The sequence below is a fragment of the Sinocyclocheilus anshuiensis genome, unplaced genomic scaffold, assembly GCF_001515605.1.
Source record: "Sinocyclocheilus anshuiensis isolate Anshui unplaced genomic scaffold, SAMN03320099.WGS_v1.1 scaffold464, whole genome shotgun sequence".
Taxonomy (NCBI): Eukaryota; Metazoa; Chordata; class Actinopteri; order Cypriniformes; family Cyprinidae; genus Sinocyclocheilus; species Sinocyclocheilus anshuiensis.
This window is the reverse complement of record NW_015555731.1, coordinates 333,627-346,659: the sequence shown is the minus strand read 5'-3', so window position 1 is coordinate 346,659 and position 13,033 is coordinate 333,627. Positions and strand designations below refer to the sequence as shown.

Genomic DNA, 13,033 nt, shown 5'->3' with positions numbered 1-13,033 from the left:
GAGCGAATTGGAGTAGATAACCTCGTTTTATAATCCCCATAACCCACTTTGACACGTCGGGGATGGCCTGCCAGGCCTCGGCCCTTGTGGCAAGGGGTTGAATTGGTTCGGGCGGCGGGTCGCTGTGAAGGGACCCGGGGCTCGCCGTGTTTGGAAGAGGAAATTTGCTCTCTTTTTGAGTATGTTTGTGTTTTATTTTGTCCGCTATCACAGCGGTTGTACACTTGGGCGCTAGAACGGGCCCTTTGCATTCAATAAACACATTTTTCCCAGCACCCGGAACTGGACGGGGCAACTGGGGACACATACGAGGCAGTTTGGGGGGTGGTCCGGCCACAGCGAGACTTTGCCCCCTCCTCTTCCTTCCTGAGGGATCAGGATGGCTTCTGAGGCGCAGGGTCCAGCACAATCTTGGGCCGGGTTCCCTGGCGCTTCGGGAAAGGGTGGCGCTTTGCAGAGCGCAAGCGCTGCCTGGGCTCAGGCCGTGCAGAGAGCTGAGTCACAGGAGGCGTAGTTTTAACTGGCTGTTGAGTCGGCGCCGGCTTGGGGCAACTGGCAGCAGCTGCAGAACTGGAACGCTTCGGCAGGAAGTGTCGCATGGCTTGGGACGACTTCTGTGCAGCCGTGAAACGCTCGGCGAACCCTTCCACAGCAGGTCCGAAAAGGCCAGTGGGGGTGACCGGGGAGTCAAGGAAGATGGTTTTATCCGCTTCTTTGATCTCTGTCAAATTCAGCCACAAGTGGCGTTCCAGCACCACCAGGCTGGCCATCGACCTCCCAATGGCCTGTGCAGTCGTCTTTGTGGCGCGCAGGGCCAAATCGGTGGCGCTGCGCAGCTCTATGAACGCTGCAGAGTGTTCTGGCCCAGACTCATCCATGGCGTGAAGGAGCTTCGCCTGGTACACTTGCAGCACCGCCATAGAGTGTAACGCAGACGCAGCCTGGCCCGCCGAGGTGTAAGCACGACCAGCGAGGGCTGAAGTCGTTCGACAGGGCTTCGAGGGATAAGTGGCCTTTGCCTTCCATCCGATGGCAGCGGGGGGGGCAGAGGTGTGCAGCCACTGCTTCGTCCAGAGGAGGCAGCTTATCGTAGCCCTTCTGTGCAGCGCCATCGACCGTAGTGAGGGCGGGAGAGACAGAGGAGCGTAAACGCGCTGAGTAGGGGGCGCGCCACGACTTCTTCAGCTCGTCGTGAACCTCTGGGAAGAAGGGCGCAGCTCGCTGAGGAGGGGTCTGGCGGCGTCCCGGCAGAAACCACTCATCTAGGCGGCTGTGAGTGGGCTCTTCAGGTTAAGACCACTCCAATCCGAGCTCCTCGACGGATTTTAATAGGACACGGATGAGCTCGGTGTCCGTACCAACCTCTCTTTGTGGAGAGAGTGAGGTACGTGGGCCTTGAGAACCTCTCTTTGTGGAGAGAGTGAGGTACACAGGCCTTGAGCCGACGGAAGCTCACTCATATCTGAGCGCTGTGATCCTCTACCCCGCTGTTTTTTCCTCACAGGTTCCTGGGAGGAAGGAAACGGGGGGGGCACGAGGGGAGGGGGCGCTTTCTGAAAAGAAAGCTATCCGCGAGCGCAAAGAGGCGAGACTCATGCTCTCGCAGTGGGAGCATGACGTCTCAGTGAGCGCGGCTTCTGCGTGGGATTTCCCCAGACATCGCACACATTCACTGTGCCCGTCATCAGCATGCAGTGGTGTCCTGCACCAGCCAAAGCCAAAGACATTTGCAACAACGTCGCAGGAAATTTGTTCAGAAATGTGCTCTTTTTTGTTACCACAAGCAGGAAAGCGTCAACACAGGCGATCTGCAGACGGCTCGTGAGCGAAGCGCTGACCGGGGCTGCCTTGAGAGCGACGCGGGAACAGAGCTGCTTGAAGCGGCGATCTGATCCGGTGCTGCAAAGCGGCACGCTGATCAGTGCTGCTTGAGAGCGGCGAGCTGCAAGCGGTGAGCAGAGAGCAGAGGCGGCGAGCTGACCTTGCTGCTGCAGAACGGTGGCTGGATCAGCTTGCAGGCGAAGGCTTCAAATCTCGTAGAATCAGCGAAGAGCAGTAGATGTCGTCGCTGAAGGATAAAGAATCAGTGATCCTATGCTGAGCACCTGCTTATTTAGCCAGATGCCCCGCCCATTTTGGCGGGCTCGGGCGCCCTGCTTCGCCATAGGCTCGCGCAGCTCTGCTGCGCCGTCATTGGTTCATTTCTGAAACAATGGCAGTGCAGATACACTTCTGTGATTGAAAAAAAAGGCTACAGTAAATCGGAGAAAAGGAGTTTTCCGTAGCGTCTAGTGACGCAGTACGAAGTGAAGTATCGAAAGGGAACTGTATTTTAGCTAGTTAACCTTATTTTAGCTATTTTGTTTAATTTGTTCTAAAACTGAAATAAAACATTTATAAAAACTGTATAGATATATTTAAAAATATTTGTAACAAATGCTAAAAAAAATACAAAAACAACTTAATTAAAATTAAAATAAAAACAGAAAATACTAAAATAAAACCAAATTCAAAATATGAATACAAATTATAACAGTATCTCACTCATACTGAAATAACACAATGAGCACATTTACATGCAGACCATTATGGTTCATATTCATTGTCAAGCCTTTATTCCAGTAGATTAAAAGCTTTAGAACTTTGTTTGCAGAATGATGGCTTAATTAGAATATGGAAGTTAATTGGAAATGGAAAATGGAAAAGTCTGCATGTTGTTATGAGGTGAATAATGACTTCACGTGTGTCGGTTCCACAGTGAGCCTCGGATTCTTCGATGACATCATAATCCCGCCAGAGTCGCTACAGCAACCGACTAAATTGTATACTGAATCATCGCTTCTACCAACACATTAACATGACACTATTAATTAGCTACCAGTGTATTTGTAGCATCATGTACCCAGCATGCTCTGTTCCTTCACGGTTGGCGTAGCGATGAGGCGGAGCAGGTGTGGATGTGGGAGTACGAGACGGACGAGGGCGCTCACGACCTCTACATGGACCAGGGCGAGGAGATCCGCTTCCGGGTGGTGGACGAGGTCTTCATCGACACGTCGCCCTCGGGTCCCAGCGCAAAGAAGGAAGGGCCGAGCGCGGCCGCCACAGCGCCACCTGCAGGAGCGGAGGACAGCGCGCAGCAGAAAGAGGCTCCGTACACACTCATAGTGAGAATATTACACCTTAAATAAAGCTATAATGAATATATAACCCGTTCCATCCACCATTTGTCTTTGCAATATCATACACTGATGATTTGCTCACAGTAATACCACAAGCGTCTCTTGTTTTCTTCTGCAGGGATCTGTAAGTGAACCAGGTCTGGGTCTTCTGTCCTGGTGGAACAGTTAACAGTCTCATCTGTTATGAAGCATGAAAAATCAGCTGAAACCTCTCATAAGCCTCATTTACACAATGAACCGAAGCTCTGTGGACCAATCAGTGAGCAGCTGGTGCCGGGCCAATAGGAGACGCTTAATAAAAGAGCCATATATAATGATTTAAATGGGATTATTGTGTTGTATTGCTGTGTCCTATGAAGTTTACTTTATAGATAAATTCTATTAAAAATGTTTAGCAAACAATCTTTTTCTGACACTGAATGGAATATTTTCATGTGATCATGTATATATGGTTTTTGGATTTTTTTTCTCCTGCTTTTTACAACATTAAAAATGGAATAAATGAAAAATATAATTGTAATGTTTTAGTGTATCTTGTATTTATATTTAGTTTACATTGTATTTACATTATATACAATATATATACAGTGGTGTGAAAAAGTGTTGGCCCCCTTCCTGATTTCTTATTTTTTTTGCATGTTTGTCACACTTTAATGTTTCAGATCATCAAACAAATTTAAATATTAGTAAAAGATAACACAAGTTTTCACACAGGGCCATGTAGTTTTGGATTTTGTTTTCCCTTAATAATAAAAACCTTCATTTAAAAGCTGCATGTTGTGTTCACTTGTGTTACCTTTTACTAGTGTTTAAAGTGTGACAAACATGCAAAAAAATAAGAAATCAGGAAGGGGGCCAACACTTTTTCACACCACTGTACATATAAGATTGCTAAACCTTTTTTTTATTTAGAATGTCTCTATTTCAGGTTATTGACTTTTGAGCTTTCCCTCCATCATAATAAATAATAATCAAATAAAAATGATAATAGTAAACAAATAAGGAAACTTGCTTTGTACCTAAATATTCAAATAATATGGTATTGATATGTAAAAAGTTGTCATGTTTTATAACAGAATTTCTGTCCCCACATTAATGATAACCATCGTTACATTTTATAATTAGAGTATTACTTGCGGCATCATAAATGTGTATATATATATATATATATATATATATATATATATAATACATTTGCTTTTGATGCTACTAATTAGTAGTAAGATATGCATTGATAAAACGAGTGAATCGTTACACCCCTACTACTAAGGCTTTATGTAGGCTATTGTCAGCTGACTGCTGTTTACATCATCTCATATGAGACAGTCTAGTGATGGGAGTGACTCACTTGAACGGCTTCAGTGCGTCATCTTCGGGATTCGGTGATGCATGCCATGAACGCGTCGGTTCTCCCGGTAAAAGCGTGCTAACGGGGATCTCCTCCATCACACGAGCTCCTCACTGCGGATCTGCACCGTAGCCTATATCTCATCTTACATAACGGCGGTCGACAGGACGGGACGGAAGCATCAGTCAACTCCAGACAGCGGCCGTAAGTTTCTGCATTTGGTCCATTTATTTGGGCGTTTTTATTTTTTGCCTGTTTTTATACTTGTAATGCTTGTACTATAAATAAGCGAATATGCAATCTAAAAACAGAATTAAAATGATTACAGTTAGTGCTTGTTTTTTTATTAGGCATGATCCCATCCCTTAGCCCACCTTTTGTTGATGTCCTCTCGTTTTTCAAAACGTAGCGCGCCCTCCTAGACAGCAGTTATTATAGGCATTATAGGCATCGATTGTGTGCATATAAATAAACGCATAGATAACGCCGCCAAAAATGCTGTCTAGTAAGTCAGCTGAGGAGATTTTGAGGCACAGTCCCTCCGTCAAGAACATTCTGGAAGCGGGTGATGCTGAGCGGAAGATGAAAGGAATAGCATCTTTCAATCCATCAAGCGTTCCTCAACATAAACGTGACGTTTACGAGTTTGGCGCCAGTTCTAGTCATTTTTCCGAGTCAAAACCATCGTGTCAAATTGTAAACACATTTTCTGCCTCTTGTTCGTGTACGTGATTGCTTTACTGCGAATTTGGTTCGCGTTATGAAGACCATATAGGCCTACTATTCTTGTGCTGTCACTATATATGGAATTGAATTCCATAAGCGGTGATGCTAAAGTTATTAATGGCAGAACCAGCAGCAGCTCTGACGTCATGAGACCAGATTTCGCGTGCGCGCGAACCCTTTTGATAGTTTTCAGTCACGTGACTGGTTCGAAGACCTGGCGGGCAAAACATCCATAGAAGATAGAACTGCAGCACAAGACTGACAATTTTCTATCTCTTCCGATCCAAAAGTATTAGATCATCTCTCAAAAGAATAAAACAAACATATGTGAACAAAATTCAAGTTTTGGCCATTAGCAATCCATAAAGCACCTGTCGCAATATTTCAATCACTAAAAACAGTGCATATTGTAAAACGTTTCATGTGAAAACACTTAAAGTGCCTTTAAAACAGTGATATTAAACGATTAAATTAGTACACACCTGATTGATGATGCGTGCTTTATACAGGCAAGCAAATGAGCCCGGAATATGAGCGCAATGCGCTACATGGTGTTCTATGGGAAAAAATGTAATATTAAACTTTGCGCATTGCGTTTATATTCTGGGTTCATCTGCTTGCCTGTACAAAGTATGCATCATCAATAAGGTGTATACCGAATTTAACCTATAAATATCACTGTCTTACTATATTACTACTAAATGCAATCCTCCTGGCGGTCAGTGGAGCAAAGCTTTGTGGGCGTTCCTGTAAGGGTGTGACGTCACGTGAAAACTATCGATATGAGACTATTAACCTAAATATACATCTGACACCTGATGTAGCATACTGTTAGGTCTGATCTTGTTCAGAATGAACACTATTTTCTTTGCGACTTCAATCCAACTTTATAAAATCAAAATAGAGATTATTCAAAAACAACATCTGATATTTAATTTCGGTTTGTTTGTGGCTGGAAATATAAGGTAAGCTATATAGAAATGTGAGCATTGTCTTACATTATCTTAGGCACAACTACAAAAAAATAATAATAACAATAATAATAATAATAATAAAAATTAGAAACCACCACAGAAAATCTATTGGTTTCCACTACAAATACCATTACAAACATTACAAACCATCAACTTTTAGTAATTAAAACCATTTAAAAAATGGTTTTCTGTAATGTGTTTTTGGCCATATTCCATTAGGATTTAGTGGTTTTTACAAGCCACCAATAGAAGGTGACCAATTACCAGTAGAAACCCAGAGAGTCAATTACACTTTCCATTAAAGGGGTCATATGATGCGATTTCAAATTTTCCTTTCTCTTTGGAGTGTTACAAGCTCGTGGTGCATAAAGAAGATCTGTAAAGTTGCAAAGACTAAAGTCTCAAATCCAAAGAGATATTCTTTATAAAAGTTAAGAGTCAGCCAGGCCTACCTAAAATGCCTCGTTTAAACACGCCCTCACATATCTACGTCAATATGTGGAAATATTAGCATAATGCAGCCCAAATGTGCACGCAAAGAAAGAAGGCGTGGTTTCAGTAACCGCAGTTAGTGTTGATGCAGCATGTCAGGGAGACGCTGTGTTTCAGTGCGAAAGCAAAAGCACTTTATTTGGCCTTCCGGAAGTAGATGCAATTAGGAATCATTGGTTAAGATTTATTTACAACAGAACAGCACAACCCAGATGTTCGAATTTGTGCAACGCATTTTATGGACGACAGTTTTTTGAACCTAGAAGAGTACAAGGCAGGCTGTGCACAAAGGCTATTTCTAAAAAAAAGAAGGAAAAAAAGGGTAAATTCCGATCAAAATAATGATCTTTAAAATAACATCATATGACCCCTTTAAGTCCCATTATAACAAGTAAAAAAATTCTGTGATGGTTTCTGTTGTTGTTTTCCAGCAGGGTACTGTACACAATACACATAAACTGCAGAGAATAGTACAAATAGTAGGTTTGCATGCTATCCTTTCAATTCAATATACATCTGACGGCCAGTACAAGAGATGTACAGTTCAGTCTGATTGCAGAACGGCTTCTTGTGTTCTTTAAGGCCTCTTTGAAGACAATGCAGGCTTTTGTGCATGAGGAACCGGGCACGCAGCACTCGCGCCCCGGGTGCAAACCGTCTTGAATGTAAACTCACACAAACAAAAACACACACACACATAGACAGAGGCTTTGTGAAGCACAGACTAAATGTCAGTGCAGAAGCTGTTTTACTGCACGTTGCTCCTCACAGAACAATCTGTGCCACTGCAAATAAAAAACAGAGCAGAGTGCGTGCACGGAGCATTTGTCAATAAACACACTGTACAACGTGCGTCAGAGTGAAAAGCTGCAGCTGGCAGAAATAATGCGTTGGATGTGATGTGAGTTTAGTGTTTCTCCCACAGGTCATCTTCTGCAGGCATCCGGAGTTCAGAGAGCAAACTGACGCAACCTCCGCATCGCACGCCGTACCCGTAACCATGGCGGAACCGGAGCTGTCGCCCGCAGCGGACCCGTCTCTGCGGTCTCCGCGCTCGGCACCACTGTCGCTGTCATTCCCGTTCCTGCGAGAAGGCAGCCGCGTTTGGGAACGAGCCGCCCTGCAGTCCGGGGAGTTACAGAGTCCTCTGCCCACCAAACGCACGCGCACGTACTCGGCGTAAGTACGTTCTGGGAACCTTCTAGGAACGTAAATAGAACGTTCCCCTAACGGTACCTAAAGGGAACGCTCTATTTTCAAGAAAACTTTCCTGGCTAACCAACGTTCTTGGGAACGTTCAAAAACGAACGTTCCCAGAACGTTCTGGGAACCAAAAATTTCGTGTGAGGGTGAAAGATTCCCTCACGCAGATTTCGCAATGGGTTCACTATTGACAACAGACAACAGATTTATTTTGCCCACAAAATTTCTACGAAATTTCGCTAATGTGACTGCACATTTACAGTTACAGTCATGCATTTGATGCTTTCAGAAGTAAGTATGTTACCTGGGGATCGAATCCACGACCTTTGTGTTGCAAGCGCCACACCCTCCAGTTGATTTCCAGCTAACAAATATATGTTTGAGAACCTTTTGCTAACTCATTAAGTTATAAAAATATTATTTCTTAATGTTCTCAAAACATTCAAAACATCAAGTTTTTAAAGGTTTAAACAATGTTTTTTTTTCTCATTATTATGTGAATGTTAGATTAAACATTAATGTTAAACTTTAGCATTTTGCAAACATGACGTGACACTTGGATGTTCTCTGAGCCAGCTGAAACAAGTAACATAAAAAAAACACCAAAATGTTCAAATAAAACGTTAGATGAACATTGTATAAATTATGTTTTTCTGCTAACGTTTTGATAATGTTATTAAAGCCCAGATCATTCTGAACAGACGTTCTATTAACGTTGCTTGAATATGTTTGTTCGTAATTGAGAGAAACTTGCCAAAGTTCTAAGAGTGTTTCTCGTTAGCGGAATTTACAGGAACTAGCTATTCTGAACGCAACACACTACACATGAGTGTTGCGTTTGATAAGGATCACACCGACACAGCGAGTAACATCAACTTATCATATCTTTTTACTTAACCTCTCTGTTTCAGACCCCAATAATGGAGCACATACATTGGTCAGGCATGACAGAATGCTTTCAGCACAATCAAACTCGATTCATCACTGAACACTAACTCAATGCATTATCAAACAACACTTGTGTGAGAACCCAACATTTCCCCCCCTCCAGGGGGTTTCAAACATGAAATGTTGACACAAAGTCCTGTAAGTGCCCTGGGCGAGAACGAATGCGGACAGGCCGTGGAGAAACATGGGAATGAGGCTGGGCAGCCTGTGATGGGCAGGCACACATCTTAGCTGGCAGGTTGATAGACATGTCTGGAGCCTGTGCAGGAGCTATCTGAGGTGTCAACTGAAGCGCTGGGGTGTCCTGCCAAGCTGGGGGTTTGGCTTGAGGTGTGACGCCTGTTGTATGTGCCTGTTGTGGGGTGGCTGGGCCCAGCTGATGAGTAACTTGGAGAGGGGCAGACCAATATGAAGCGAGTTTGTTGTCTCTGTGGGGCCTGCGAACTCTGGCGCAATCTGCGGCCTTTATGTCAGGGACCTTAACGCGTGCTGAGAAATCGAATTTCTGCTTCATCTTCCTCTGCTGGCGGGTGACAGAGGCCCTGACTCTCGGTAGTGGTTCCTGAGGCAGTGCGGGGCTGAGCCTGTCGAGGGGAAGGTGGAGCTCATGGCCAAGCATGAGGAAAGCTGGAGAGACCCCCGTCGTAGAGTGTTGAGTGGCCCTGTAGTGCAGCAGTGTGTGATGGATGGCCCGTAAGAAGGTCCATCCCTGGAACAAGTGCGCTCTGAGACTGTTTTTCAGTGACTGATGGAAGCGTTTGACACCACCATTAGCTTGGGGGTGATAGTATGCCGTACGGATGTGATGAATACCTTTGTTTTTGAGGTATGTTGTGAACTCGGCTGAGATCAGCTGCGGGCCATTGTCAGTAGTGATAGTGTTTGGAAGGCCACAGTGGGAAAACAGAGAGTCCAGGAAGTTAATTATAACCTGAGAGGTCACAGAGCCGGTGGCAATGAGCTCAGGCCATTTCGAATGCAGGTCATAGACAACCACTAGGAAGCGTTGGTGATGAGGAACTCCCTGTATCTCACCACATATGTCCAGCTGCAGGTGGTCCCAGGGCTGCGATGGCCAAGCAAGAGGTTGTAAGGGTGGGGGGGCCTGGTGACCAGTCTTACCGCTCAAGAGACAGGCAGCACAGTCTTTCACCAGGGCCTCGATGTCTTTATCTATCCCTGGCCACCAAACCCGGTCTCTGCAGCGCTGCTTCAACTTCACAATACCCAGGTGGCCCTCGTGAGCCATTGCCAAGACACGTGCACGTAGGGTGCTGGGGATGACTGTGCAGAGGCCGCGTGCCACACAGGTGTCGTTCCAGCAGGACAGCTCCTGCTTTATTCTGGAAAATGCTGCCAGCCCCTCTGGTACCTCCTGAGGCCAGCCATTCAGAATATAGACTCGGAGCTGAGAAAGAACCGGGTCCTGTTCCGATGCCTCCTTCAGTTCTTGTAGCGATACGACGGCCTGGAGGGGTGTGTGTAACAACTGGACAATGTCACGTTTCACCTGGTCCGTGTCGGTGTATGTGTGTGTGGTGGCGGAGTGGAGCGGGACAGTAGATCGGCCACAACATTGTCTCTGCCCGGGGTGAACTTCAGGTCAAAGTTATACTGGCGAAGACGGTTGGACCAGCGGTGTAGCCTCAGTGGCCTGTGGCCTGTCCCAGATGTGGTAAGTAGTGCAGTCAGGGCCTGGTGATATGTCCTTAGGGTGAAGGCGCGGCCATAGAGATACAAGTGCCACTTCTCGCAGGCCCAGATGCAGGCTAATGCTTCACGTTCCCCCACTGAGTACCGCTGCTCCGTCTGATTGAGGGCCCGTGACACGAAGGCAATTGGCTTCTCAACGCCCCGCTGGGTCTGTGACAGCACTGCTCCTATGGCTGTAGCTGACGCATCGCAGGTCACCCAGGTGGGGCTGGAGATATCAAAGTGAGCCAACACTGGGGCTGTGGTGAGCTGCACCTTGAGCGCACGCACAGCATCATTTGCCCAAAAAGGAGGCGACCTGCGCAGCTGAGCTGGGTTCGGGAATTGCCAGTATGGCATCTACATGTGATTGAAGTGGTGTGACGCCATCTGTCGACAGCCGGAAACCCACATTTTCAATAGTCGGTGCAGAGAAAACACATTTTTCAGAATTGAGGGTTAGTTTGTGTTCAGCTAGGGCTGCAATGACTCTGCTGAGGTGTTCATCGTGACTCTCGGGGGTGGGCCCATGGATAACCACATCATCCAGGTAAATGGTATACCAGCCGGTATACCAGCCAACACCGACACCATGATTTTTTGGAGCATGATTTTTTTGGAAACAGCTGGGGGCGGAGCTGAGCCCGAACGGCATACACGTGTAGCGAAACACACCTGCATGGGTCACAAAGGCTGTGAGGTTTCTGCTGTCGGGGTGGAGAGGCACTTGTAGGTAGTCCTGTCTGAGATCCAGTTTAGAGAACATGGTTGAACCATGGAACTGAGCAATGAGCTCTTCTGAGGTAGGCAGAGGGAACCTGTCTGGGATCACTGCCTTATTCACCGCTCGCAGGTCGACACACCCCGTAGGGCCCCTGTTTTCTTCTGAGCTACCACCAGGTTTGTACGGTGGCCGAGAAGTGCAGAGCAAATCACAATTCTGAAATTCACCGCTCGCAGGTCGACACACACCCATAGGGCCCCTGATTTCTTCTGAGCTACCACCAGGTTTGAGACCCAGGGCGACGCATCCACTGGTTCAATAATGCCAACATCCAGCAGCTGCTTAAGCTCAGCCGAGACACCATCACGGAGAGCCAAGGGAATGCGTCGGAGTGGTTGGATGACTGGTTTAATGGCAGTGTTCAGGAGAGGTTGATGGGCAAAAGCAGTAAGGCAGCCCAAGCCTTCAAACAGGGATGGCCACTTTTGCTGCCAAGGTGTGGAGACTTTCAGGATCGCAGCTCCCTTCGTGTCAACTAGAGAAAATCCCAGAGCCGAGAACAAAACCAGACCCATCAGGTTGGCCCCGCGACGGGCAACATGGAAGGTAAAGCTGGGCACCATCTTGTTGCCATACCCAACAGTCACTTGCAGGGAACCCACTAAGTCAATCTTTGAGTAGCCATAGCCACAGAGTGAAGCAGAGGGTACCGAAAGTGGCAGTGCTCCGAAAAAAAGTGCTGTTTGTGTGCATATTCAGGAGAGACACACTGGCACCAGTGTCCAAAAGCAGTGGGATACACACATCATTTAGGCGCACTGAACATGCTTTAAATGAGACTGGTCCAGAGTAGAAATTGTGAATGATAGTGGGTGTTTGGGCTGACACAGCTAGAGTGGAGCAGCAGACTGAAGCAAAATGATTGCGTTTACCACAGTTACAGCATGTTTGGCCACAGGCTGGTCAGTTCTGTGCTCTAGACCAGTGTTACTCATTGCGCGGATCGCCAAGCTTTACTTTGTACCTTGCATGGCAGTAAATAATATGATGATATGATCATGCAGTCAATACAGATATTTCATAAAAACATTAAAAACAAGCAGGGCTATAACATAACCCATTAAAAAAACTCACACCATGTCTACACCGGACGCGAGTGGCGCGATCCGACAAAAGACAATAGAACCCAGTGATGTTGTCTACACTGGATGCGGCCATGCGATGCGACACGATCCCCATCAGTAAACTGATGACTCGTTCTATTTATGACGAACTGTACTGACACTACGTTCAAATGATTTGCAACTGTCGCTTTGTCGCGTCAAGTGTAGACAGACTTTTAGCGCAGCAGGGCCCGCGCCCGTGCCCGGAGTGGTTGGATGACTGGTTTAATGGCAGGGTTCAGGAGAGGTTGATGGGCAAAAGTTGTCTACATGACAACTGTCGCGTCCGGTGTAGACACGGTCAGCCAGTGTCTGCTCTATTACAAATATATATATATATATATTTTTTTTTTTAAATACCTAAAACAGCGGCATTACAAGATGGAAATATAGACTAGAAAAGATATTTACACTTGCTCTGTCCTACGTCCATGACACTGACTCAATGCGGAGTAGCCAGTTTTAATATTAACAGCTCTTAACGCCGAATGTGCACTTGGATGGTTAGATACATGATGGGCTAGTATAAAACAATTAAATAACTTAAGGTCTTTCCAGCATTGAGGTAATCCTGTTTTTTT

At 46.0% G+C, this 13,033-nt stretch overlaps 2 protein-coding genes and 1 long non-coding RNA gene across 7 annotated transcripts in view; 2 read left to right on the top strand and 1 right to left on the bottom strand.

The window, feature by feature from the left end:
* LOC107672918 (uncharacterized) overlaps positions 1-2,982 on the bottom strand; it is a 7,416-nt gene extending 4,434 nt beyond the window's left edge. Inside the window, exon 1 of the long non-coding RNA XR_001632351.1 lies at positions 2,903-2,982. This is a non-coding gene — a long non-coding RNA (uncharacterized LOC107672918). The remainder of the gene's footprint in view (positions 1-2,902) is intronic.
* polr3h (polymerase (RNA) III (DNA directed) polypeptide H) overlaps positions 1-3,676 on the top strand; it is an 8,543-nt gene extending 4,867 nt beyond the window's left edge. For all 3 annotated transcript variants that reach the window (XM_016466290.1, XM_016466289.1, XM_016466288.1), the window contains exons 5-7: positions 2,759-2,822; positions 2,936-3,167; positions 3,301-3,676. In XM_016466290.1, coding sequence (XP_016321776.1) covers positions 2,759-2,822; positions 2,936-3,167; positions 3,301-3,351 — 347 coding nt within the window. In that variant the 3' untranslated portion in view covers positions 3,352-3,676. The remainder of the gene's footprint in view (positions 1-2,758; positions 2,823-2,935; positions 3,168-3,300) is intronic.
* Positions 3,677-4,445: 769 nt separating this feature from the next.
* Positions 4,446-13,033, top strand: part of LOC107672917 (cold shock domain-containing protein C2-like) — an 18,025-nt gene continuing 9,437 nt past the window's right edge. The window contains exons 1-2 of one of the 3 annotated variants that reach the window (XM_016466294.1): positions 4,446-4,734; positions 7,662-7,901. In XM_016466294.1, coding sequence (XP_016321780.1) covers positions 7,723-7,901 — 179 coding nt within the window. In that variant the 5' untranslated portion in view covers positions 4,446-4,734; positions 7,662-7,722. Of the gene's footprint in view, positions 4,735-7,304; positions 7,902-13,033 lie in introns of all 3 variants that reach the window. The other 2 variants (XM_016466292.1, XM_016466293.1) reach the window with 2 other exon arrangements.